The 25,553-nt window shown below is 40.7% G+C and overlaps 1 protein-coding gene across 5 annotated transcripts in view; it reads right to left on the reverse strand.

Moving 5' to 3' along the window:
• Positions 1 to 25,553, reverse strand: part of LOC147303776 (RNA-binding motif, single-stranded-interacting protein 3-like) — a 302,868-nt gene that overhangs the window by 202,166 nt on the left and 75,149 nt on the right. Inside the window, exon 1 of one of the 5 annotated variants that reach the window (XM_086279146.1) lies at positions 4,209 to 6,053. The exons of the other annotated variants lie outside the window; for them this stretch is intronic. Coding sequence (XP_086135272.1) covers positions 4,209 to 4,283 — 75 coding nt within the window. The 5' untranslated portion in view covers positions 4,284 to 6,053. Of the gene's footprint in view, positions 1 to 4,208; positions 6,054 to 25,553 lie in introns of those variants that run through there. 5 annotated transcript variants of the gene reach the window in all.

Raw genomic sequence — 25,553 nt, forward strand, 5'->3', positions numbered from 1 at the left:
ATTCAGCTAAAGAGAAGCACATGCTACGCCCCACTGCACTAATCAATAGAAAGCCAAATGTTATTGTTTCATCTCATTCTCTGAGTTTCACATTATAATCTGGGCTGACTAGCACATGCTGGACAGCATCAAAGAACTCCATTAAATTAAAATATAATACACACATACAAAGGGGACAAGGGGACCCGAAATTTAGGAGGCGCCTCACTTTATCCTGGTGTGCTGTGATGCTAGTGTTTGTTCCTTTTGTCACAATATTTCTATTAGTTGCAAGTGAACACAGATGTCCTATAAAGATTCTATGCATAAACTCAACAAATGAGTCATATAACAGAGGTGACAGAAAGAATGGTAACAATTTTTCTCCCCCAAACTGCATGGTCTCTTGGGAGACTGAGGCTATTTATTGATTACACAGACTTGTATGATTAGGGAGTGAAGGAAGACTACTGTGTATCCATAAAGAGAAGCTTGCAAGGAATTTGTATGCACTCTATGTGCGTGCAAATGCTTAGCCAAAGAGAGTGTCATGTGATTTTGTCAAGTGGTGTGAACTTGCCAGCCAAGGCCCCTCTCCCCTCTCTGTAATCGAGCTATCAATGATCATTAATGAGAGCGTGAGATAGCTCTCCACAGCCCTCTTGGCCACACTGCCGAATGCTCTGGCCTCTCTCCCAGGCTTCCTTTCTCCTATTGACCCCATCTGTGGCTCTGCCATACGCGCCCTAAAGGCCACTAGCCACACTAACTAACCGTGAAAATGAATATGAACGTCAGCTGCTTAGTTATACGCGGAAATGCGCCCTTCCGTTGCTCCGCACACTCCACTTTTGGTCTCGTTTGCACGACACAGAACCCTAGAAGCTCGCTCAAGGATGCATCAATCGCTGACGGTGGCAAGATCGGATCTGTGCTGACCTTGGGAGTGAACTGCAACACAGGCGATGGAGCAAAGGGGCCCTGTTGCAACAAAGGAGGAGAAGTAGGGAAGACAGAAAGAAGGGAAAAGAAAAGTAGGAAGGAGGGAGGGATGAACGGACAGGGAATTGAGGGGCATGCTTTGATTGAGAGGCTCCCAAGATGAGCAACTCTGAGATATGAGAAAGGGGAGGGAGGAAGAGGGGGATGATGGAAGGGGTAGGGGAGGGTGGTGTGAGGGAGAGGGAAGCCATATGGCAGCAGTACAAATGTATTAAAGTATAAATCAGGGGGAAAGCTAGTGGACTGCCAGGTGGGGCCGCAGTCAGGTCCTCCCAGCTGGAGGTGCAATGGTTCACAATGCAGTTCAGCACGGAAAAGGATGAAAGCATCACTGGTATTTTGCCTTTTTAAACTTTATAATTTTCCCTTGCATATATTTCTTAAACACATTTTATTTCTCTTTTTATTTCCTGGAAATAAATGGGGTGAAAGTGGCACATTGATTCTTCCAGCTGAGCGTTTGAAAGAATGCCAAAAAACAGCTCTCGCTTGAAAAGACCACAAAAATAAAATATATTTTTATGCTTTTACACTGGCAGCTGCTATGATCCATCCAGTCTGTTCTTGTAGACACGAGCTCACTTGGGGCAGTTTCTTTAAATTTACTTAAATTATTACTCCACACTTTAAATTAACCTCGAACATCCAGTGGGACTCACGGAGAGCAGATTTCATTTTTCAGGTCAAGGGTTAAAAGTAAAGGTCACTGTGATTTTACAAAACATGCTAACCAGATTTCTGTTTGACCAGAAATCCAAAACTCAGGCATAAATTACACCTAAATTTTACACAAACATCTTATGAAATAAATAATGAGGGATAACAATCATTGTTAAAAGACAGACTAAGACTGAGATATACAAATATAAAAAATGACTATATAGAATTTCTGTTTGAGTAAAGAGGTTTAACAAAAGTACTGCATTACCCGTTTTTGAGATCACAATCATATTTTAAATATGAGGACAATTTTTAATACTCAGATACAAATCTTTTGCATTTCATTCAGGAACCCATGGACATCACAAAATGCTGTGGTTCCTCCCTTGAGAAGCTGTGCAAGGCCTTTACTGTTGCTTGTTTGTGAGCTCTCTGCATTCAGTTTTGTATTTAATAACTGAAAAGCGTGCTCTTTTGTGTTGAGATCAGATGACTGACTTGGACAAGAAGAAGAATATCCCATTTCTCTGCCTTGAGAAACTCTGGGCTTTGGGTGTTTATCCACTTGCAATGTCAAGCACTGTCCGATCAGTTTTGCAGCATCTGACTGAATCTGAACAGAGATGGATCCATCCAGAATCCATCCAGCTTCTTCTATCAGCTGTCACATCATCAATAAACACTAGTGGCCCGGTTCCACTGGCAGCCATGCATGTCCATACTATAATACTGCTTCCAATCCATTTGACAGATGATGTGATATGTTTCCGATCATGAGCCGTTTCTTTCTTTTCTCCACAATTTTCTCTTCCCATTATTCTGGTACAAATTCATCTTGGCTTTATCTGTCCAAACAAATTTTCTTTCAGATCTCTGCAGCATCTTTTAGACATTTTTTTGGCAAAGTCTAATGTGACTCTTTTGTTCTGGAGTACAACGATCAGTTTGTAGACCCACCGAACTGTGTCTCTTGAACTAAGCCCAGCACTTAGAGAGTGGCTCAAAGAGTTGGCAGTTCGTCTTGTAACCGGAAGGTTGCCGGTTCGAGCCCCGGCTCGGACAGTCTCGGTCATTGTGTCCATGGGCAAGACACTACACCTACTGCCTGCTGGTGATGGCCAGAGGGGCCGATGGCGCGATATGGCAGCCTCGCTTCTGTCAGTCTGCCCCAGGGCAGCTGTGGCTACAACTGTAGCTTGCCTCCACCAGTGTGTGAATGTGAGAGTGAATGAATAGTGGAATTGTACAGTGCTTTGAGGGCCCAGAAAAGCGCTATATAAATGCAATCCATTATCAAAATATTTCTATATACAGCTGATTCAGTTCTATTGGCGAACACCTTGAATCGATTTAAAATCCACTGTGGCGGTGCACACGCCCACAATTATAAAGAGGTGTCATTGCCCAAATATTTAAACTGCCATTGCGCTCTGTAGTGCAACTGTGAAGCAGTAATCCATATTTTGATAACATTTAAAAGTCAGTAATCAAGGCTGAAGAAAATATTAAATATGCCACTGGCAACGTCAAGTACTCTCGGGGAACACATTTGGGTTGGCAGTTTAAAAAAGTCCATCATATCAATCATATTCGATTGCCACATAAAAAATAAATAGTTAAAAATAACAAAATTTCTGTGTTTTCTTTATAATAATCATATCAGATAAATTCACGGTTTAATAACCAAATGAAATGCAAAGTAATTCTATTGAAAGTTCAACTGTACACTTGCAGCTCTTTCACCGATGTGCATCACACTGTCACAATAATGGACAAAAATTAGTGTTACACATATGGTATAAAAACAAATAGAGTAATCCCCAAAAGGCTTCCATTTTAATCCCTTGATGATGTCTGGGTAGTGTGCCCAGCCAGTGTCCTGGCAGCCATCAGGGCCCAAGCCTGGGCGTCCATCCCAGAGGCACTGATGCATACTATAACTGGAACAAACACAGGCGGCCGTCCTCATGCCTGCTCTGTGTCACAGCCGTACCACTGCCACAGAATAAAAGGGTTCATAACCCATTTTTCTCATCTTTGCAGAAATCTGGACATTTATGCTGTTTAGAGAATTTAAAGTGAGCTACATTAATTAATAAATGTTTAGAATCTTTCATTTGCTTAATCTATAGTGGCACAATAAGAGATTCCGCTTCATAAAATTCCCCTGAATCTGCTAAACATATTATTTAACATGTTACGCTTCAGAGCATCTCTTTAGGAGCTCAGCAGTAGGCAGATTAAGTATAGATGGAGGTTACTGGACAGCTTCTGGTTACGCTCTGCTAGGCAGAAGAGTAGACCAAAGCCTTGATCCCTGATCCTTGATCATTCACTCTGTGACATATATGCACACATACATACAGACACACACACACACGGAGCGGCATAAACATCCGAACTCCAATGAGGTTCTTGACATCACAACCATCGCAGCCAAGGCCAACTATCCACCAAATCCCATCTCCACTCAGAGATTTGGGGGGGGATGAGGAAGAGTGGGAGGGATACAGGACAAGAGTGTAGGAGTAAATGAGAAATGAAAGAAGAGCAGAAGAGCAGCATACCTTGGTCTGGAGATAGTGGGGGTAGTAGTAGGTGTACTGAGGGTACATTGGCTGCTGCTCCAATCGCTTGCCCATGTAGCTGGAATCCTTAGCACTGAGGCAGGGAATGGTGACACGGGGGCGGGAGCTGCCAAGTAGCTAGCAATGGGATAGAGGCAATGAAGGGACTGTGCAATTCCTGTCTTTGCTATCCGCACCGCTGTGTCACTCGCTGATCCCTCCAGGGAGAAAGCAGGGTTTGCGTATCGGACAGTGGCTGGGAGAAGGGCTGCCTCTGATGAGGAAGCTCCTGACGAACTGTGTCTTACCGGTCCAGGGAATCAGTACCGAGGCAGATGCTCACTCAGTCTCACACTCTTGGATCAATGCAAATATTTCCACAAGTGCTAGAAGCAAGACAGGCGCGTTTTACAGAGGCTGCTGTAGGATATTAACGCCTAACAAGGGTGAGGTAGAGGAAGAAGAGGAAAGAGAAGACGCGAGGAGGTGCAGGTGGCAGTAGCTCTGGCAGTCCAATAAATGTTGGAAAATGGGAGAAGAGGAGGAGGAGGAGAGGAGGAGGAAAGGAATGGTAAGGAAAACGGGAAAGGACGTATACGTTCACTTCTCTATTTAAGCTGTTTCACTCCAGTCTTTTGCCTGGGCTTTAATCTGTCTCTCTCTCTCTCCCAAACACTGTGAATCTGACTCTCTCTCTAGCTGCCCCTCTCGCTCTCTCTTTCCCTCTCTTACATATACGCGCACACACACACACTTTCTCTCTTGCCTCTGTCTGATCCGACGATGGCTGCGTGCTGTCCTGTTTGACAGAGGGGAGATATCCTCAGCGCCGTCAGATGCACTTTGTGCAAGGAGCAGAGTCACAACACGAGAGCTGAACACAGACACGCAAAGCAATTTCAGTCCGTAACGGTTGAGCCAGCGGGAGGACAGATAACAGAGCAAAGATCCCAGTTTCTAAATGATGTGACACAAGCATATATATATATATTTTTTTTAAATCCACCGGTTGGTTATTCAATCCACTGAGTTCCAGCTAGTAGATGAGTGAAAAAAGCCCCCACAGTGACAGTGTCCCGGGTGCCCAGTGGAGAAGGAGTCCCTCGTCTGCGATCCTCCCTCTTTCTGCTCTTGTAAAATGTGTTCCTTATTTCTTCCTTGGCTCTCTCACTCCTCTAAGCACCCTGCCTCATTCTCTTTCTCTCTGTCACACAGCTGCTCTCTCTCTCTCGCGTGCGCTTTCTCTATTACACAGTCTCTCAGCCTCTCTCTCTCCCTGTCTCTCTCTCGCTCTCCTTCTACTCCACACTGACAGGGTGGTAAAGGGGGCTCGTCCGAGGTTGCGAGCGGAGCAAACTGCCCTCCTCCTTCTCCAGCCCAGCTGGTGGGAGGGTCTTGAGCAGATCTGTGCAAGAGAGCGATCCAGACACAGACCAGCGGGCTGCAGCCTTTCCACAACCTGGGAGAACGCAGGGAATAGGAGTGGAGACGAGCGGGGATGGCGCCAGCGCGAGCAGTCGATTCCCCCTACTGGCTACACAAGGAGCTACCGCCTGGAATACTGTGTCTTCACACAGATGCTTTCGCTTCCCAATCTTAGCCGATTAAATTCAAAAACCAGTTATGTTCAATAAATGACTCCACACGTGTATCTGTTCAGAATCTAAAAGTATATCTGAGCTATGTGTTAACTATAGACTAGGTAATTTCTGTTGTAGAAAATGCAAATAAAAACAAAAATAAAAGACAAGTTTTAGAAACCAATTTAAAAATATGTGTTTATATATATATTTTTTACTTTCTTTAATTATAGGTCTTATTTGGAATTTCACAGCACTTAAGATAATCCTGGGACAAAGCAATGTAACTTCATAATCTCTTTTTAACAAATCATTAGTTTTTAGGGACTGAAGGCAGTTTTGAGTGTAAAATATTCCCCCAATCCTGCTAAATATGCTCCCCTGAGTCCCACGTGTTTGTTGTATAATTTACAAACTGTTTCTGGATTACTTGAAGTCCTGTTTACATACATGCTTGTTTATCTCAGATCCATCCTGCTGTAGTACATGTAGAGTGTGGGCTTGCTGAAATGAGCATTTTCCCTGAAAAAAAATGTTGCATTGGAAGATATGTTGCTCCTGAAACTATATACTTCATTCAGCTTTAATGGTGCCTTCACAGATGCCAAATTCATGCACACTCAGGCACTATTTAAACACTGTGAATGTTGACTTTTTAACAGTGTCGTGATTGCAGGTCAGATGGATCATCTTGTCTTTGGTATTTTTGCTCTTTTGTCGCTCTTCTTTTGCCGATTTATCTCAACTTTTTTTTTAATGAGTTGATGATATTCAAGATTCAACATATGATTTAGTTTTTTCGTTTTAACATTGATTACACACCATCCTGAAACACTTGTATGTCATCTCGCACCCTCTGACTACACAATGAGTAATTATCGTGCCAAGTGAAAGACTCCAGTGAAACCCGCTTCCTGTGCAGCATTAAATCTCTTTTGATTGACCGTGACCAAAAACATCACAAAAAGAGCATTCGGTCAATTCGGAGAGCGTTTGCCTGATCACAAGCAACCGCAGCTCCAATCACATCTGCAAACAAGATTAAACACAGTGCTTATGAAGTCCTACGTCTTTTTCGTCACACACACGTCCACAAGAATGAACAGCAACAGACTGAAAGTTCTCGAGAGTATCTCGATGACGCTGAGGCCACAAGTTCAGGAGCCTCATTTTTCACTCAATTATCAAATCAGCTTGGGTTTCGTTTAAATTACCTGCCATGAGAACTGAAGAAAACTGCAGCCAAAAAGTACAACATGAAATTACTGGACTGAAAACAATTACATTTGGGCAATTTCCACATCTGAAAATAGACCCCTGACTTTGATGAGTTTAGTTTTGCATTTCATCTGTTCCACTTCAGAGCGTTACACAAAAACCCACGAGGCTGATGTCTCCTTCTCAAAAAATAATAGCCTAATTACAAATGTCTAGTGCAGTAACACACTCAAGATAAGTGATTTCAGCTGTAAAACAAAACCAAAAAAAGAATTCACAATGCAGTATATAATAAAAATTAATTCAGCCACATCTGTATGTCACATATTGTAAGTTACAATGGAATCTGTGTTTGCGTAAATCAGACACAGGAAATTGAATTATTGATAACACTTTGCAGATCATATTTAAATAATATGGTGTAAATGTCACTTTTTTTTTTTCCTTTCTCCAGACTAAATCTATACCAGCAGAAGAATCTCATGGACCAAAGGAAAGCACAGAGAGAAAGGGCACCTTTTTTCAGACATGGTGAAGCAAATACAATTATCAGATAGGTCACTTTTATCTGAAGGAAAAGAGTTGAGGCTGATATTGATTGTGGATTACCAGATTAACAGTCTTTGGTTCAACTGGGCACAAACTCTGAGCAACTGTGGAAAGATCTACTGTACAGAACACAGAGGAAGACAGGAAATCGGCCAACGAAGAAAGTGGCTAAAGAGAGGATACAAGGGAAAATAAGAGGAAGCAGCACGAAAAATATTCATGTGTTTTCATACAGGAGTGTGGCACTGTTTGCATTTCATACATAAGGAGCATCGTTTTTGTATTTTCACTCTAAAAGCCTCATTTGAATTTACTGACGATGTCTTTTTGGTCCTACATTTTATCCAGATATGTTACAAACTGTTTATTTAGTGTGTTTATCACACATGGCATCCACATTTTCTCCAGAAAAGCAGGGATGATTAGTAGAGTCTGATTAGTTTATCACGAGACTGATTTAAGCTACATTTAATCTATCAGTTTCGATATTTAAAAGGACCGATAAATGAAAATTTTAAAAAAGAAAGATGAGACGAGAGACACCATTCAACCATGTTACGAGTCTTGATGTAACATAGTTTGTCCACCAGAGGGCACTGTGGACGTTCCCTGTTAGCATTGTGTTTGGAATGCCACAAACAAGCATAGGCAGACATACACAAAACAACAAAAGAAACAAATGTGCCTTTGGAAAAGAAACCTGATATATATTGAAAATCATATTCTCTAAAATTGTCAAATATAGCTTGAAAAGAAAATCCTACGTGAATCAGACTCAGTGTTCTGATCAGGCCATCGGTGGGACCTTTGTCATTTTATTTGAAAAATTACATAGATGGTTAATCATCTATAACGAATTTAATGTGACTGTCAATCAGCCATTATTGGTCAATAATATTTTATTATTTTTTTGTGTCATATATGATGATAAACGAAATATTGTCGGTAGAACATAATACATAAAGAACAACATCCATGCTATTTAATGTCACATTGGGCTGAGAGGAATGTCAAATATAAGCATGAAAAAAATATTTTGTTCCATTAAAAAAAACTAACTATTATGATTAAACTGTAATAAAAATGCCTGCTAGCATTTGTACTTAATACTTTTAGTAAGCGAGAACGATATTTTTGCTCATATTATGTAATATTTAGTATTATTATGACAAAAAAGGGTTTCTCGTTTTCTAAAATTTACTGAAATTAGTCAAGAGGGAATGGAAACACAGGAGAGTACCGTTACACAGACACTGGTCAGCTAAATCATCAATATTAATTGGTTCAACCATTAAGAATTAAAAGCTGGGAACTGAGACTTGACTCTTGAAACTAAAGAAGTTGACCTGTGGCCCTACAGACAACACTAGAAACTCTTGAGAACTGGCTGACATGAACTTTCAGCCTTTACCCATGAACTGGCAGAGGTTAGTTTATGAAGGCAATTTAACATTAAGTAACTGGAGAGCTGTACTACATCCTGCATGTAAATAAATGTCAGCACTGTGTCTCATTCCATTGAAGCAGACCTTGAAGACTCTAAGAGCGTTTTGCCTTGATGGTGATGGAAGTGTTCTGGTCTGAATCAGTGAGACTGGCGTCACAGAGAAGTGATATGCAGCCAAATATTTCATGAAGAGGGGGAAAAAAAGAGCAAGCGTGTTTGTCTCTGTTCCTCTATCAATAATACTGCTGTAAGAAAAAGGTTTTTTTATTCAAAATGAGAACATGAGGACAACAGAGAGGAAATACATAAATTTCCACCAACATTCCTATTTTTGTAACCTCCTTTGTAAACTATTAGACCCTTGAGTAGGCCACGCAGCAAGGTGGCACTGAGTGTTCTTCACAGTGATGGAAAACTCTGATTTACAAGCTGTTCATCACAATGAAACCAAAATTGGCTCTCTACTTGGACAGACACTTGAAAGCCTACACTGAAAAAAAGCAACAAACTTCTGCAGCCAGGTCTGTAAGCATTTTTAAAAAACAAGGCAGTAGCCATCTGCTGCTATTCTTTTTCTTTAGGCCTTCTTTTGATTCTTGTTGATTAACGTTCTAAATTGAGAGCATAAGTGAGTCATTCACACGGCGAAAATAGAGGAAGACAGCTGAGGGTGTATCATGCCCCTGAAGGTGTTAAGTAGTTACAACCCTGTTCAAAGGATTTACCCATATGGAAAAGATATATATAAATCCTATAAAGTTTGTATCTGTCTTGTGTGAAACTTGTATGAAAAGCATATAAGTGTGAAAACAGATATAAGATCCCTTGAAAAATTATATAATGAAACTTGTATGTTTTGGATACTTACTAAAACAATGTATGAAAGTAATGCGAAAGTGGCCACTTTCATGAGTAAATCATGTAAGCCTTATATGATTTACTCATGAAAGTGGCCACTTTCATGAGTAATCACATATAAGTTTTTACTATTTCTTTTCCGTATGGGTAGTCTAGTAAAAGAAAACCATTGCATGATCACACTGTGGCTTAGGGACACAGCTCGAAGGTTTTAGTGTTATTTTTATCCTTCATTTAACTGAATCAGTCAAATTCCTACTTAGCAAGTCTGAACAAATATCAAAGAAAGCTTTTATGCAACATAGTTTAATTCTATTAGAATCCATGGATTCTTCTGAAGAGAAACAGAAAAACATTACGTTTCCATTGAAAAACAATTCCTAGAAAGTCCAGAACCTTCCCACTCTACTGCCTGACCCCACCCCGAGGGTCACTACTGGCCTTCTTCAAGCTGCTGAGGAAACCAAGAGGCTTTGTTTCCTGTGGTTCACTCGACAGCTCTGCCGTGGGCGTTTCCCAAAAATGACCAGATGCATGGAATTCAAAGGAAGACTAGCACTGTGCCAGGAGCGCGGGGGAGCCTTAAATGAAGGCGGGAAAGGGGAGAAGAGGAAAGCAGGACATGGTACAGTATTCCTGGAAAAATCCCTTTGCTTTTGGCTACGGTTCTACTGGATGACACGCAATCATTCATCTGACATCGTTCGTGTAAACAATGCAGCATGACTAATCAGCTTCTGTGGGGCATTCTGTTCAGCATAAAGTGAAAGTGAAAATAGTTGATGTGCACATGTTGTTGGAAGAAGTGTTTCTGTCATGGATTATCGGAAAGATCCCAAAAACTGTTTCCATTATTTTTAACCTCCTAGGACCTGGCGTCCACATATTTGGACATCACATTTTGGGTTATTTAGACCAAAATACTCCATTTTGCTCTACAGGGGCCTGATATCCTCTTATGAGGACATTATACTGCTACTGTTCTATCAAAATTTTAAACGAATATCCTCATATGTGGCTCTCATTTTTCTTAAAAACAAAAATCAGGTTTACATTCATCAGGTCCCAATCAGCCTAAATATCAAAGAGAAATAAAAAATGCATGCCGTGGAAGAGTTCGGGTCTTAGGAGGTTAAAGAACAGGGCTGAACTGTGATGAAAAAACAAACCAAAAGAACATTTCCCCCCAATCTCCACAAAGTCACATAGTGCATAAAATAATGTGAATGTTTTTCTAATAAATCTTTATTTTTTTTAGCCAAATCCAAAGGTATGGTGAAACAGACATGAAATTTTAAGAACACTTAAAATATGTCAGTATATCTTTCAGTATATTCTGCAGTACAATCATAGATTTTGGCAGCTTCACTACAACTGAATGGAAAACCAACACAAAACCACAGAAAAGACATTAATGTGCTTAGTCCAGCTACAGCCAGCAACTGCTTGTCAACCAGTCTGGGATCAGTGGTTACCAGTGGGTCACAACCCCTGACAACTGGACAGGAAACTCTCACTTTTCCCAAGCAGCTGGCCAGAAGGTCACCAACAGGTCTCTAGTCAGTGTTAGCCAAGCGGCCTAATAATCTCTGGAACAAAAATCTGAGAAGACGGTAAGGTAAGTAAACACTGAACGAGTTACTTGCTGAAACGCCATCTCCTGAAATTGTGTGCAGAGATTTATAAGCATTATGTGTGCAATTTCACTACAACTCCAACACATGCAATTACTTAATACATTCTTATCAGTTCACCAACGGATGACAGCCCGAGGTAATTCGACACATTCCCCCTCTGAGAGTATAATTTTCCACAGTGCAACGAGCAGAGTGATATAGTCAAGATATCATTGCAGGGTACTTCACTTTATTATTACTTCTTTATATACGACGGTGTCATCACTTGGTTTTGGCTGCTTATCTAATACTTCGTGATAATGTAAAAAGGCCAGACTGACTCCAGACCACTAGCCCTGCATTGAGACATTTGATAAACACCAGGCAGATTTCCAGTGAGTCATTAGCTTCTATCACAACATAGAGGAGAGCATAGCAGGCTTAATGGGGAGGAAATATGAAACCAGACGTGCATGAGTAAAAATGACGCACAGCACACCCAACAAGGGAAGGGCAATAGACCCAAAAGAGTTAATTGGATGCACTCACTGGAGCCCTAATCCAAATGTGAAATGTATATACAAGTCATGCCAACCGACTTGTTTTATGATTAATGTTATTCTGAGAAAAGATCAGCATTGTTATAAATGAAACTGGGAAAAGAGGCCTCGAGCAAGGGTGGATTTTGTGTGTGTGTGTGTCTCAATGTGCAAGCGTATGTAGCTGCATTTTAATGTGGTTTTGTGTTTCTGAAAGTACGTTTAAGGTCAGGTGGTGTAAAGCTGTGGCAGCTTTATGTGTGCTGCCATGAGCAGTGGTGAGCAAAACGTTACAGAAGGGTGAAGGTTATACTGACATGCAAGGTGAAAACACTTCAATGAAGCTCATACATCAGGCTTCCTGTGGCCTAATACATGATATAAACTGTAAAAAGGAAGGTGACAACGTCCGTATGTGAACCAGCTACAGCTCTACTTGCCGGGGACAGCACGGTGACGTCCATTAAGATACAGAAAAGACGATGCCAAGAAAACCTCTGCGTAATAAGGATTTAAGTGCCGTGCAGGAAGATAGTGTGCGAGTTTAAACAGTAGGTATTTTCCATGCGAGCGTGCTAAGCCAAAAATGTTCAAAATCAACATTGTTTGGAAAACGAAGAACGCAAAAGGGCCAGCAGACCCGACAGAAAAAAATATACTCACAACTCACAGTGTACAAATGCAGAAAGAGGCCTATCAAAGCTTCATCACAGCACTCTCAGCGCATGATGTTCATCTTGTTTTACTCATTGTGTTAATTCCCAAAATAGATCCAAGTGCAAAGCCATTTATTCTCATCAGTTTTGTGCTACATTATCTGTCTTCAAATGTGCTGATGAATCTCTAAGTGTCTAAGAGGTTCTGTTTTTTTAAACAACAACACTAAAATTATCCAAAGGATGAAACCATATAACAAGAAAGTGCTAGTATCTGCGACTACATGTAGTATGTGTTTGACTCACGCTTGCCAAAACGGCTCTAACCCCTCGGGGCACTGGACACGAGATGTCTGGGGCTATCCTGCAGTGTCTGGCACCCGGCACTAGGCATTTGTGAATGTGGCTTGTTTGGGCACATTCCCAGATGCTCAGTCAGACTGGGAGTTAGGAGGCGTTCCTGGAACAATAACTAAGAGGTCTGTAAGGCGCAGAAATGTGTATCGTAATGCTAGAGGAAACCGCTCTACATTACACACTTCACCTGTCAGTGGTTTTAACGTTGTGCCTGATGGGTGGATATGGTAAGTGGTGTTCACGGGCGCCCGTGTTGGGGTAATACCAGCAGAAAACTAAAATTTTGAAGCAACAGATAAAGCTTCTGCCCCTGGCACAGAGAGAGACTTGTGATTAGGAAAAGAGTTATAGCTGCCAGGTACTGGCCTGCCTATGAAGCTCAATGCTGCCTGCAATTGAGCAGGATGGGATGGGAGGACAGCAGCAAATTTTTAAAGTACTGCTAAGCCATCCTGGAATGAAGTGAAATGACCACATGTCACAGAGATGAGAAGTGAGAGGGAGGGGACCAGCAGAGTGAGAAACGCTGCTGAGAGTAAGGAGAGATAGAAAACAGAGTGTGTCGTTCTAAGAGGAATATTTCAGGGTGGTAAATGGAGCAGAACTCCATTCCAGCTCCTCTCTTAACCTCCCCCGGTGTCTCATCCTGTGCATGCAAAGCATGAAGCCCAGGAGACAAAGAAAACAGAGAGGGAGAGCTGAAGAGACAACTTCAGGACTAAATAACACTGCATGAACAGACAGGTCATTTTACTCATGCATTTGTTTTAACATAAAAACACACACAGAGCCAAATAGCACAATTGCTATTCTTTCCATATTGTGGTTTAAATGGAAAAAAGGTGAAAGTCATTGACCCTGACCAAACGGGCAACTACACGAAACATAACTGGAATATGTTTGTGCTGCATTAACGTGCACGCTTTCAACTACTGCAGTGGGTTTTTAACCAACAGTAGGTCAAATGGCTATTTGTGTGAATAAAAAAGGGGGATGATACAGTGACGGACTCAAAATTATTACCTGACATTTAGTTGCTCTCAGTTGTGCAGGGCTGTACAGTGCCTTTCAGCTTATTGTTTTGGTTTTCCAGCACATCATTTTACTGTGTAAGCATCCAACCACTCTCAGAGCATTGTTTTTGGCTGCAGCAAGCAGCTCTTTTCATAATAAAACTACTATAACTCCCTGCCCAGCAACCACTGGCAGACATACAGTTAGTGGCTAGCTTTTGAACACAGTGGACCATTTCACATGAGAGATAATGAAGAACACAGCTAAAAGTAGTAGAATACAAATGAATTTGCTGTTGCTCTACGTATTCTGGGTGCATAAATGGGCAACAGTTAGGGGTGAAATTCTCCAGATTTACTTGCCGGGCGATAATATGTTAGTTTACAGCTCATTACTGCTTACCCTTAGGCTAAAAACATGTTAGCGCTGGTTTAAATAACCCTTAATGTATTAATCATTATCAAATCAATGTTAAATCAATTGCCTTGTCCTCATCATATGAGTGAGGACAAGCCGAGTGGCTGACACTTATAAACTGCTGATACGTAGTACGACATGTTTTTCTTTAGGCTTTGTTTCTTGTTAATACAACAGTTTCTTGCTAATTAAGTCTTAGGAACTTGACACTTTTTGTCTATTTAATTTCTCCTAAATGGTACAACAAATGCATTATTAAAGACTGTTGAACAATTAATGGATTCATGCGCTCTAGTAAGCCTGATATGCCTTCAAGTAACCACTGCAGCTTCAGCAATTTTAATGTGTTTAAGCACACTTGGCATGCTGGACATACATCATGGTCACAATGTAAAATGTGTCACATATTTCCGGCATACAGTACATCACACTGAACATCTATCCATCGATTTCCTTAATCTCCCACTTAACCAAACAATTATTATAATTGACTGTTGGAGTCTATCCTTGCTGACAGTGGGCGAGAAGCATGGTACATCCCCAAAAAGGTATCTAGTGCAAAAATAGATGGATGTCCATTCACACCCAGACCCACACATCGACCATTATCGTGGGGTTTGTAGGGTTTAATACTAGCAGATGGCACTGAGGTGCTAGAAACCATGTAGTAGATGAGTAAGAACATTCCCTTTATGGTGCAACTCCACTGGGTAACATTTGATATCAGCGAGTGTAAGACTTTCAGGGCAATGCACTTTGAGATTGCTTCCTTGGTGGCGCCTCTATAATTACAAGTACTGAAGTCATCAAAGTGCACTAACTAAATGGAGCAAAGCAGCTCCAACAAGCCTCCCACCTTTTCACACATCCAAAGCTATTGGGAGAGAATGAATGGAGGGTTCTATCTTTCTATTGTTCATACAAGAATCCTTTACTGTTTGAGAGTATTTGAAGAATGTGATACAGTAATGCTATTAAAACACATTTTGAGAATAGGTGAACTTAACTGATAACTTTTCATACTGCTTTTTGACTCCATTAGTTTACAACGGTGACAAGGTGTGCAATCGGATGTGGCTTTTATGCATTTGTCGTTGTATGTGCCTTAACAGAGCCAACTAGGAAGTGAACCGTCAAGCTTTGTCTTCCAACAAGACTTGTTCGAGCAGTGCAATTTCGCTGCCAAAACAACACTCAGAGGAACATTCAAAAACAATGCTCCCCTTAAATAAATCAAAACGCTCCAGCAGCTTAGCTCAGTGGCAAAACCTCACACAACCACTGAATCATGGATTCAGCCATTTTATCTTTTCATGTTTTATTTTCTGTTGAATAGATTCATGTGATGTATCATTTAAGAGACGAGGCTAAGGGAATATAGCCACATAGTAAACTTGAAATCCTGCACTGGTTATTACATTATCAACATCAGTCAGAAAGCTATATGGTAAATGGACTGGTTATCAGTTTCATACCACACCCCATTCACCCATTCACACACATTCATACAAACCCTTTTTTTCTATGGCTCAGTGCTTTCTCGCTAACATTCATGTTAATGAACACACCAGAGAGAAACCTGGGGTTTAGTATACTTTGTTTTTTTGGTTTTTTTGGGTTTTTTTTGTGTCCCGTTTGGATCTTTAGCCATCAGAATTGTTGTCTTAAGGCCAAGAAAGATGCCAAGCGGATTTATTTTACCAAGTGGATCATCATGGCCTTGCCATATTGGTCCATTTGATTGACCTTTATTACAATTATGAATTTATTTTATTTTCAGTTGCTACAAACGGGACAGACATGACTGGGGGATAGGACAGGGAGAAAGAATGAAAGAAAGAGAGGGAGAGAAAGAAAACCAAAGGGGAGAAGAGACTGTGAGAAGGGGGGGAAGAAAGAAAAAAAAACCCAAACAAAACAAAACAAAACACCTGGGTCACCTGTATGGAGAAAAAAAACAGAAGAGAAAGCAAATAACAAAGAGCAACATAATAAAAAAAAAACGGCACCATCACAATAAACTAGCTAGCAGTAAATATCAGTAGATACTAAGTAATAAACGATATTGTGCAGCGCGTAAGATAGACAGCGCACAATGTGCTTTGAGGCAGCAGCCAAGAAAGCTGTAGTCCGCGTCTGTGAATACCCGTGTGTATACCCGTGTGTACACCTGTGTGCATACCTGTGTGGATCAGCATGCTTGCATTCCAAAGGTTTCTCCATGTAACGATCTGCTAGGGAGTGTGGGGAGCCACAGCCCCGTCCTCCAGGGTATGAAGCAGGTATGGAGGAGATCAAAACTCCAGACATCCAGAGTCTAGTATACTTTGGCATGCAGACTGGAGCAGCCAGTTACTGAAACACCAACAGACCAAGTAGTGGATGACCTGCTCTACAGCAACCCCTATATACTGTGCATGACAGTCATCATGGCCTACGGCTGCAGGGGGTTCTAGTGAAAGACTAAGTTAATGTAGTTTGTTATCAATGCAAACAAAATCTGACTATATTTTGATTTTTTTGGTGGATATCTTAATTACAGTAATTACAGTTATAATTAATTATTTCATTGCAGGAACGTGTATGGTGGCCCTGAGGGGCCAAAGGGACTGCAACTTAAAACACCAGCAATAAGAAAAACGCTGCAAAAGCACACAAAACACAATGGAAATAGGAAAAAGGAAAACAGAAATAGGAAAAACAGAAATAGGAAGAAAAAACAGATTTCCAAAAGCACAAGGGAAGTGTTTCTGGGGAGACAATAACCCAACGGACCAGTTGCAGGAACCAAAATATGCTAAGAATTGCGCTGGGAGACACTTAAAAGAAGTGGAGGATCTATCGGCTTTGTGAGGAAAGAAAAGATGAGAGGTAAGTGTGTTAGCCTAACTATTAGCCTAAAAATACATCATCAGTATTATATGGATCATGATAAAACACACCTAGCACGTTTTGGGTTCCTACAACTGGTCTGTCGGGTTATTGTTTCCCCAGAAACACTTCCCTTGTGCTTTTGGAAATTTGTTTTTTCCTATTTGCCTCTCAGGGCCACCGTAAACATGAGTCATCGTTAATGTCAATCAAGGAACCCATGACTTCTTACTTCCCAAAAGGGCTGATTTACAAACAATCCACAGGTGTACTGAAGAAATGACTCCAGCCACCTGGTGGACAAGTGAGGACTGGCTTTATAGAAAAATATGCAGGAATAGTCAGGAGGTGGTAATGGAAGAGGAGCTGAAAATCTGTCTGGAGACAAGATATCGAGACTATCAAACAGCCTAAGTTTCTTTTAAAACTCTGCAACTTTGTCTCATCTGACTACAGAAACAAAGGATAAAAGGTACCAGTACGACTGACTAGCTTGCTTAAATTAAATTCTCCTGAATACATGAGAGATCATTTTTAGTATTTAAAAAAAAGAAATCTTCCCAGGAAATCAGTGTTGCTGCAGATACAGATACTACACAGAGCCCTAAACTTTCAAGCTTACACACAACATTAGCTTGAGGACAAAGCGCACCATACCTCTTACATGCATGTGCGGTATATGGGTTTTCCTGTTATCTGATGTTTGTGGTATGGTGCACTTCACCACAATGTATGCAAAATGTCTGTGTATATCATACTGCATCTTAAATTTACTTCCTGCTTCAAAAACAGCGACAAATTAAACACGGCTCAGTGTGGCTCGATTTGATGCACATGCCCACTTTTTGGTTTGATTTGATATTTGACATCATCACCATGATAGTCGTGGTCAGGTCTACAGCAAACTTAATAACCCTAATCTGAACAAAGGTGTTGCCACAACCATCTTTACCATCTTCCTATTGAGGGAAAATGCATGTTACATTTGCTTCAGTGATCATGACTTTAGTGTACTTGTGTTTTCTGATGCTCATACTTTCAGTGTAGTTCATATCGGATCATGTTTTTAATTATTCACATGATCAAATTCCATACTTACTTAAAGTGAGGCCCATGCCTGTATGTAAATAAAGTAAGTTAATATGAAAGGGTGTGGATGTAGCCGAGGGCCTCGCGGCTTCGAATCACAGAGACCTTATCGCCTCGTTTTCCTCCCATACGGTTCATGTTCAACCATTGCTCAGGCCCATATTGCATGATTGCACTGAAGGACCAGTATAATCAGTCATAATACTTTACAGATGTTATGGGTGTTTTTAAAGCCAATCCTACAGCCCCAGGCAGCCATATAAGAAAGCCCATCTGTGCATGGATGTCAGTTATGTGTGTGTGCATATAAGTATGCATGTGTAGCTGCAACAAAGGCATGATAAGAGTGAAATATGATGAATTAAGGCCACATCCACAGCTCAGGATGTGTGATTTATAGTTCCTTGCTCTGACCTGTCATTGACTAATCACCTGAACAGAAAGCAGCAGGTGCAAACTGATTTTCTGAACAGTGATTTCACAGATGAGACGCTACGAATTGCCATGAAACACGGCCAAGAAACAACACTAAGCCAGCAATGGCATGTAAATATGACAGTCCACATGATATGAACAAGAGAAGGCACCCATTTAAATCCCTGTAAGATCTGCCAGCACCCTTCCTAATCCACCTTCTAACATCCCCGATTGTGTTCAACATCTAATATCAACCATGAACCGCTGCTAAATGAAGAGTGGTGGTATACCACAGCCAGGAATTTACATGGACCGCCCGCTCTTGTGAAATAGGAAATGAAACATACGGAGGCTTGGAAGCGCTGTCAGATTCTGGATATTCCTGTGGTCTGGGTTTTCAAGATCCTGTGGCCCGAGCCTTTAATTCCTAATGGTGTAGAAAGCCAAGCTCTGGTCACGACAGGAAATGCCTTCTAGGTGAAACATCCACCCAAAAAGCATTCGTTCAGAAGTGTCAAACGCAAAAGGTTTCCCTCTAAATTGGATTGGTGCACTAGTAAACAAAGTGCTTTGTCATCGTGACCATGCTCATTTGGTTAGAATCCAGCCAGCTGCAGAAGTATTTAAAGAGAAATTCATGTTCTGCCTTAGTTAAAATGAGCAACTTTTGTGCATTACAGACAAAACTGTACTTGACGCTTCTGTGGAAACCTATTTATACGAGTCAAATATAACAAACGACGGGAAACAGAGCATTTTAAAAAAAAAAGTGTGGGAGCCTGGGCTTATCCTGTTGATTTCAATGTGTGAAAAAAAAGATGTGAAATTTGTAAGGTGTGTAATTTCTAATTTCCACTTCCCTGACAGTTTTTACCAGATTCTACTGGCACTGTCTACCAGGACAAATCCACATCCCAATGCCCCAAAAACAAAAAACTAATGATTAACATTTTCAAATGTGAACACATCTACATGCATGCAGCAGGCATTTATATATATCGGAAATATGTGAACTGACAAGCGCTGGGGATCGGCAGCTTCAATTTATAGTAGAAATGGCTCAAGTGCAAAGATAATTACTGATGTGTATGTTTTGCTTGTAACAATTTTCAGAAAATATTCAGCATGAAAATACATCAATGCTGACAGCAGTTTTATGGTTTAATGGATTTGCCTAAACACACACAAATTGGCCGTTATGTGTTATTTCCATACTAAAAATTGAAGCAGAGATACTGCGATGACTTGGTAGGGTTGATCCTGTAAATTCGACTGTTTGTAAATGTTAGTGCGACGGCAGCGGATACGGTCGTGGGAGGCTGGAGCTAAGGAGTGTCATAAGAAGTAAATGCACATTCATACAGAGAGACACACTCATGGCACTCAGTGTGCACCGTTGAAGCAAATTAAGGAAGTCTTGGCAGCCTTTTAATGGTCTGTCACAGTCTAACAGGTTTAGAGTGCTTACAATGGACACAGGCACTAAGCCCGGCAGCTCGCACTTAATTGTTGAGAACCTGTGTGTGTGCGCATATGTGAGTGTGTGTACACTTTTAGAGATATTCTGCGCCTGTAACTAAAGTCAATGATTCTCATTACGAGGACAGATAAGATAACGCTTCATGCCTGTCAGTCTGACTGGTTCAATAAAATGACAATTCCAGCTGATACATTATGATGAATGTGGTGCCAATAAAAAAAGTGTTTCCAGCCACTGTTTGACTGTTATTGTAGAGACAGTGATCCTAAACCCGCGAACCTCATGCACAGTAACGTTCTCATTTATCTGAGTATAGGAAGCTAATTGTGTGTCTATTTTCCACGGAAAGGAATTCTGTTCTCTTAACAATTACAAACAAACCAACGGCAGACAAAGGCGAAGGCAAAGAAGAAGCCACGCAGGGCACAAACCCATAAGTGGATTGAGTTATTGACTCAAGCAGCCAATAATAAACAAAACATCAAGTGTCTCAATTTTCAAGTGCTGCCTGAAGAAATCAACATGGCAAATAAAACCATTTGTTTTTCTCTGTGTAGCCCATGCTCTATCAGCCAGCAAAATGGTCCACCAAGGACAAGGTGGGAGTGCCTAAAAACATCCCTTTAATGGCTGGAGATTCTGAGCTGTGTGACCTAGAATATGTTTGACAATCTTCTTTTAATTAGGCCTCGAAGACACGACTCATTCCAACTGCTGTCCCGAGAGCTAAATTAATTACTGAGACAAAGCCCATTCTAGCTCATGGCAAAGATGAATCATTGCAGTATTTGGGGAATGAGCAATGCGCTTCGTTCACGAGCTGATAAAAGAGGCTCGCAGTGTAAAGCTAATGCACTTCCTTACACATTGGCATCTGTTGCCTCTGCTATTAGGAAGTCCTAACTATTTTTCTCTTGGAAGGAACATTTCTTTGAAAAACATGCCATGAGGAAAAAAGCTTGGACTCCATGACAGCAGATCTGAATCCCTGCCTCACCTCCCCACTCACTCTTTTCAGCGTTACTTCACTTCCAGAGGTCTGATTACTGTGCTTCCTTTGTGGATCCACAAATAACTAATCTCAGCTCAGTTGCCTTTGTGCAGGCCCTGAGCCAGCAGTTGCACCCTCACCCTCTGCCAGAAATCAGGCCATTCATTCAGCTAAATGACAGTATCATCTGTCATCCAGTATAAATGGATGTTTGTGAGTTGCGGGTAATTAAGCTAATCACAACACAAAGAGTTGTGCCAGAGTTCAGCCCTCACAAAGACAGACAGTTGAAAAGGTGAGCTGGATGAATTTATAGCACACCTGCACCTAGTTTATACGTGAAAATGCAGAGAACCATTATTCTGCTGAAATCTCCATTGATGATGTTATCGGATATCAAACACAAGGGTTCATGATCAAAGTTAAATGCTGGTCATGGTTGTTAAAAAGACACACCGGAGCAACATTTTGCAGATTCCTCTCGTTCCCTTTTTATCTTCCTTTCCGTCTATTCCACCCTTTTTGATTACCGCCTATTGTATCACAGTCTTGCAGTGTCTCCTTCTGTCTCTTCTCTGAATTTCTAGACCTTGTGAATCTGGATATGTGCCGGGAATCCCTGCTAGCCCGTTTGTATTGACTGAATCATTTGCCAGTTTGTGCTCGGCACATCTAATGAGGTAACAATCAGAGTTTACTGAGGCAACAACAGTGGATTAAATTGAAGGTTTCAAAGGGATGTCCAAGTTCTCAGATAAAGGAGTGATAACATACCCAAATGTATTCATTAGAGGGGGAAAAAATGGATCTTGTTATGTATACCTGATAAGAGCATTAGTACTGCAGGGCATAACATTTTAAAATGTGTTCCAACAGTTCTTAAAACAATTCCCAAGCTGTGGGGAGGAAAGCTGGTTTTGTCCTCTGCAGCACGTGTGTAGGTGTCTCTATCTATATGTTATGAAGAGAGATGAACTCTGCAGCAGTATATAGACGCAATGCGGGCTGACCCTTGAGTTCAGAATGCATCCCCAGTCTTTCCACATATATCTTGTCACAACACCAAAGGAGCAAAAGGCCTCAGTTTTTTTATTCCCTCCAACATATGCACTCATATCTGCATGAATTCAGTTTAACTTGGTTATAAGCACATTACATGGACACAGTCAACTCAAGTAGACCATGTTGGTAACTCAATTCCCCCCAGTTGTAAACAATTAAACAGTTAAACGGCAAATACAAGACCACAATCCCAAGAATGCCTTACATGTGAAATAATGAAACACTATCACAACCATGAATAATATCTGGACAGGATAAACTGAGGGGACAACAAAGCAATGTTGATGTGAGGCTCTTTGATCATAATATGATGTAAAGAAGAAGCATACCATCAGAAATGAAACAGCTCACAGGTCACACAGTAAAAGGCGTTTATATAAGGATAGAAGGTGACTAAAAACACATGCTCTTTTTCTGTTTTGTGTCAATCACACACAGAAAAAATAAAAGGAAAGCTTGCTTGCTATTTAAAAATCCAAGGATGTTGAGGTTGGCAGAAAGCATTACTTAGATTAGTTTTTACATAAAACATAGGGGGGGAAAAGTGCTTGTAAGAATGGGAGTGAATGAGGCAAATTGTATAAAGCACTTTGAGTGCCCAAGCACACTATAAGCACTATGTAAGAACCAGTCCGTTTAGCATTTACTTCAATCCCAGCTTTGATGGCAATTCAGTCTGCCCAATCATCACGCAGATATGCCTGATCACCTTTGTAGCAAACCTGATCAAAATAAGGATTAGGTGTTTTCAGCTGGAACAGCTAGTGGATCGGGGTTGGGAAATAACATCGTTATTCAACAGTAATTAGCAAAACAATGTTATGAACACATTAATTCACTCACACACGTTTCTTTCAAAGCTTCTTAAAACCCTGTAAACAAGATTCAAACCATATTCCTACTGTTTAAATATCAATTTTCCATCTACAGGTTTCTAGGCTTGATTGAAATGACTGTCAGCACTGACAATACATTTTATAAAACATTAAGAACCTCAAGTCCTTTGAGTCTCATACAGTAATGGAAGAAAAAACAAACAAATTTAGGAGCCTAACACTATGTTTCATTGTAGAGTTTTAAGTGTTTGTTTGCAAGCAGTCCAGTAGTTGTTGAAATATTTCAACCGGAACCAAAATATTGGACAGGCTGACCAACACTATCACAGAGAGTCTTCTATAATGGCTAAGCACACCATTGTTTTTCTTGTGACATTACCAATAAGTCTGATGTGTCACATGGCCCTCTTCCTATTGAAAAAACAAAAGTTGTATCCAAGATGGGCGACGTCTAAATGGCCACCATGGTCACCACCCATCTTGAGGAGTTCGCCTCCTCACATATACTAATGTGCCACAAACAGGACTTTAATATCACCATCCATTCCCATGTTATTACGGTGTATCCATATAAATGGCCCACCCTGTATAATCAAAATCAAGTGTTTCGGTGTCCAAGTTTATTATTAAAGTCTGCTTTAAACCACTAACCATCTCAGTAATTTCCCTGTAACTCCTTATGTGTAGTGTGAGAATGTCAAACAATACAATGGCAGAGGACACACACGCACACACGCACACACACACACGGCAAATCTGCAGTTTATGAAAGAACTTTGTATGCGTTAGTATTGCACAGTTGCTGGAAATAGGGGAATCCATCTATTTGACTCTCTTTTTAGTCACATCTTCTGACGTCTACGTGACTTTCTTTACTGTGTTTTGTCAGCCCGTGGTTCCCTGAGGGGTATTCACCATATTAAAAGTGGAAATGTATCTCCTTCCATTGTAATTACAAACCCACTGAAGGCAAAGCTTCTTGATCTCTGCTGGATCCTAACTTGCCTTTCTGTTTCCCCCCCTTTATTTACTCACCTCTCTTAGCCGGAAGGACAGACACACGCTAAGCTATCAGTTCTGTTTTCTTTCCTTTCTGTTGGGCATTCTTTGCATCTAATACGCCTGAAATTACAACAGCATTTGGAGGGGCAATAAAAAATTGACGGATTTACAGGGGAAGCTAACTTTCAGAGGGGTATCGGTTTCAGTGTCTTCGAGATATACTGGATTTCAATTCCATATAAATATAGTATGTGTTGTCTATGAGAAGCTTAAAACACAAAGCAGACTCAAAAGCTGGAACCATTCTTTGGTTTACTGTAAGTGTCTGGATTAGCCATCTCTAGTCACTGTAAATCTTCCTTGAGGCCAAGTGTTGAGGCCAAAGCATGATAGTAGGGAAGAAATTACCTTCTGCAGGGAGAAAATGAAAACTGCCAAAAAGCAAACAAGTATCCCCACTGTCCCATGAAAACAGGGCAGTTAAAGCCAGCTAAGATAAGGGCAGGAGTTTGATGATCCTGTGGTGATCAGCAACCAAGACAGGTTAGACGTGGAGTGTGAGAAGTATGGCTTAGCAACATCGTACAAAAACACATACAGAGCAATAGAGTGGAAAAGAAGAAGAATAAAATAAAAAAGAAAAAGAAACGGTCTGTTGTGAATCTATCTTCTCAGTTTTTTAACAATAATAAAATCATGTGTGCCATTACTATGCATTTTCGGAAATTTGAAAATTTGTGGGGTTTTAAACAATGATGCAATTAAAAAAAAATCAACCCATTAGAAATTGATTGACACTTTTTTCTTCAGTCTACAAAGTGATAAACAGCCAACCAAATGATAAAAAAAAAACCCCAACAAAACCAAAAAACATAATATTTCTATTGTTTTTAAATCCTGTCCAATCTAAAGTTAATTTCACTACCAATGCCAAAATGTTACACTTTCTGGTGACCTACTGTATGCAAAACCCAGATTTCAGTCTCCTCACTCCCACAAAGCGAATTATCACTAATATACATGCACTGTATGTGAATGCAGAACATATAGGGCTACACACAGCAGAGAATGGAGTGTGCTGATAATAACTTCCTCCCTTTAAGGGAATACGGACACTAATCCTACAGATGGCTGTTGCCTGGGTGGATATCGAGCTTTGAAACGCTTCATGAAGATCAGCACTATTTTCCACTGAGGAAAACAATGACCATGCTCAGTCAGAGGAGGACAAAAGTGGCTTTATGATAGCTCTTTTTTAAATTGTTTGTTGCATAAAAAGAACTAAGACACTCATGGGTCCTGTGTGTGCAGATGTTGATGACTGTGCCTGATATCTCTGGTGGGAT

The sequence above is a fragment of the Aulonocara sp. 'chitande type north' Nkhata Bay genome, linkage group LG22 (assembly GCF_057382095.1).
Source record: "Aulonocara sp. 'chitande type north' Nkhata Bay isolate Kocher_YH1m ecotype deep benthic linkage group LG22, A_spYH_male_GT1.1, whole genome shotgun sequence".
Classification (NCBI taxonomy): Eukaryota; Metazoa; Chordata; class Actinopteri; order Cichliformes; family Cichlidae; genus Aulonocara; species Aulonocara sp. 'chitande type north' Nkhata Bay.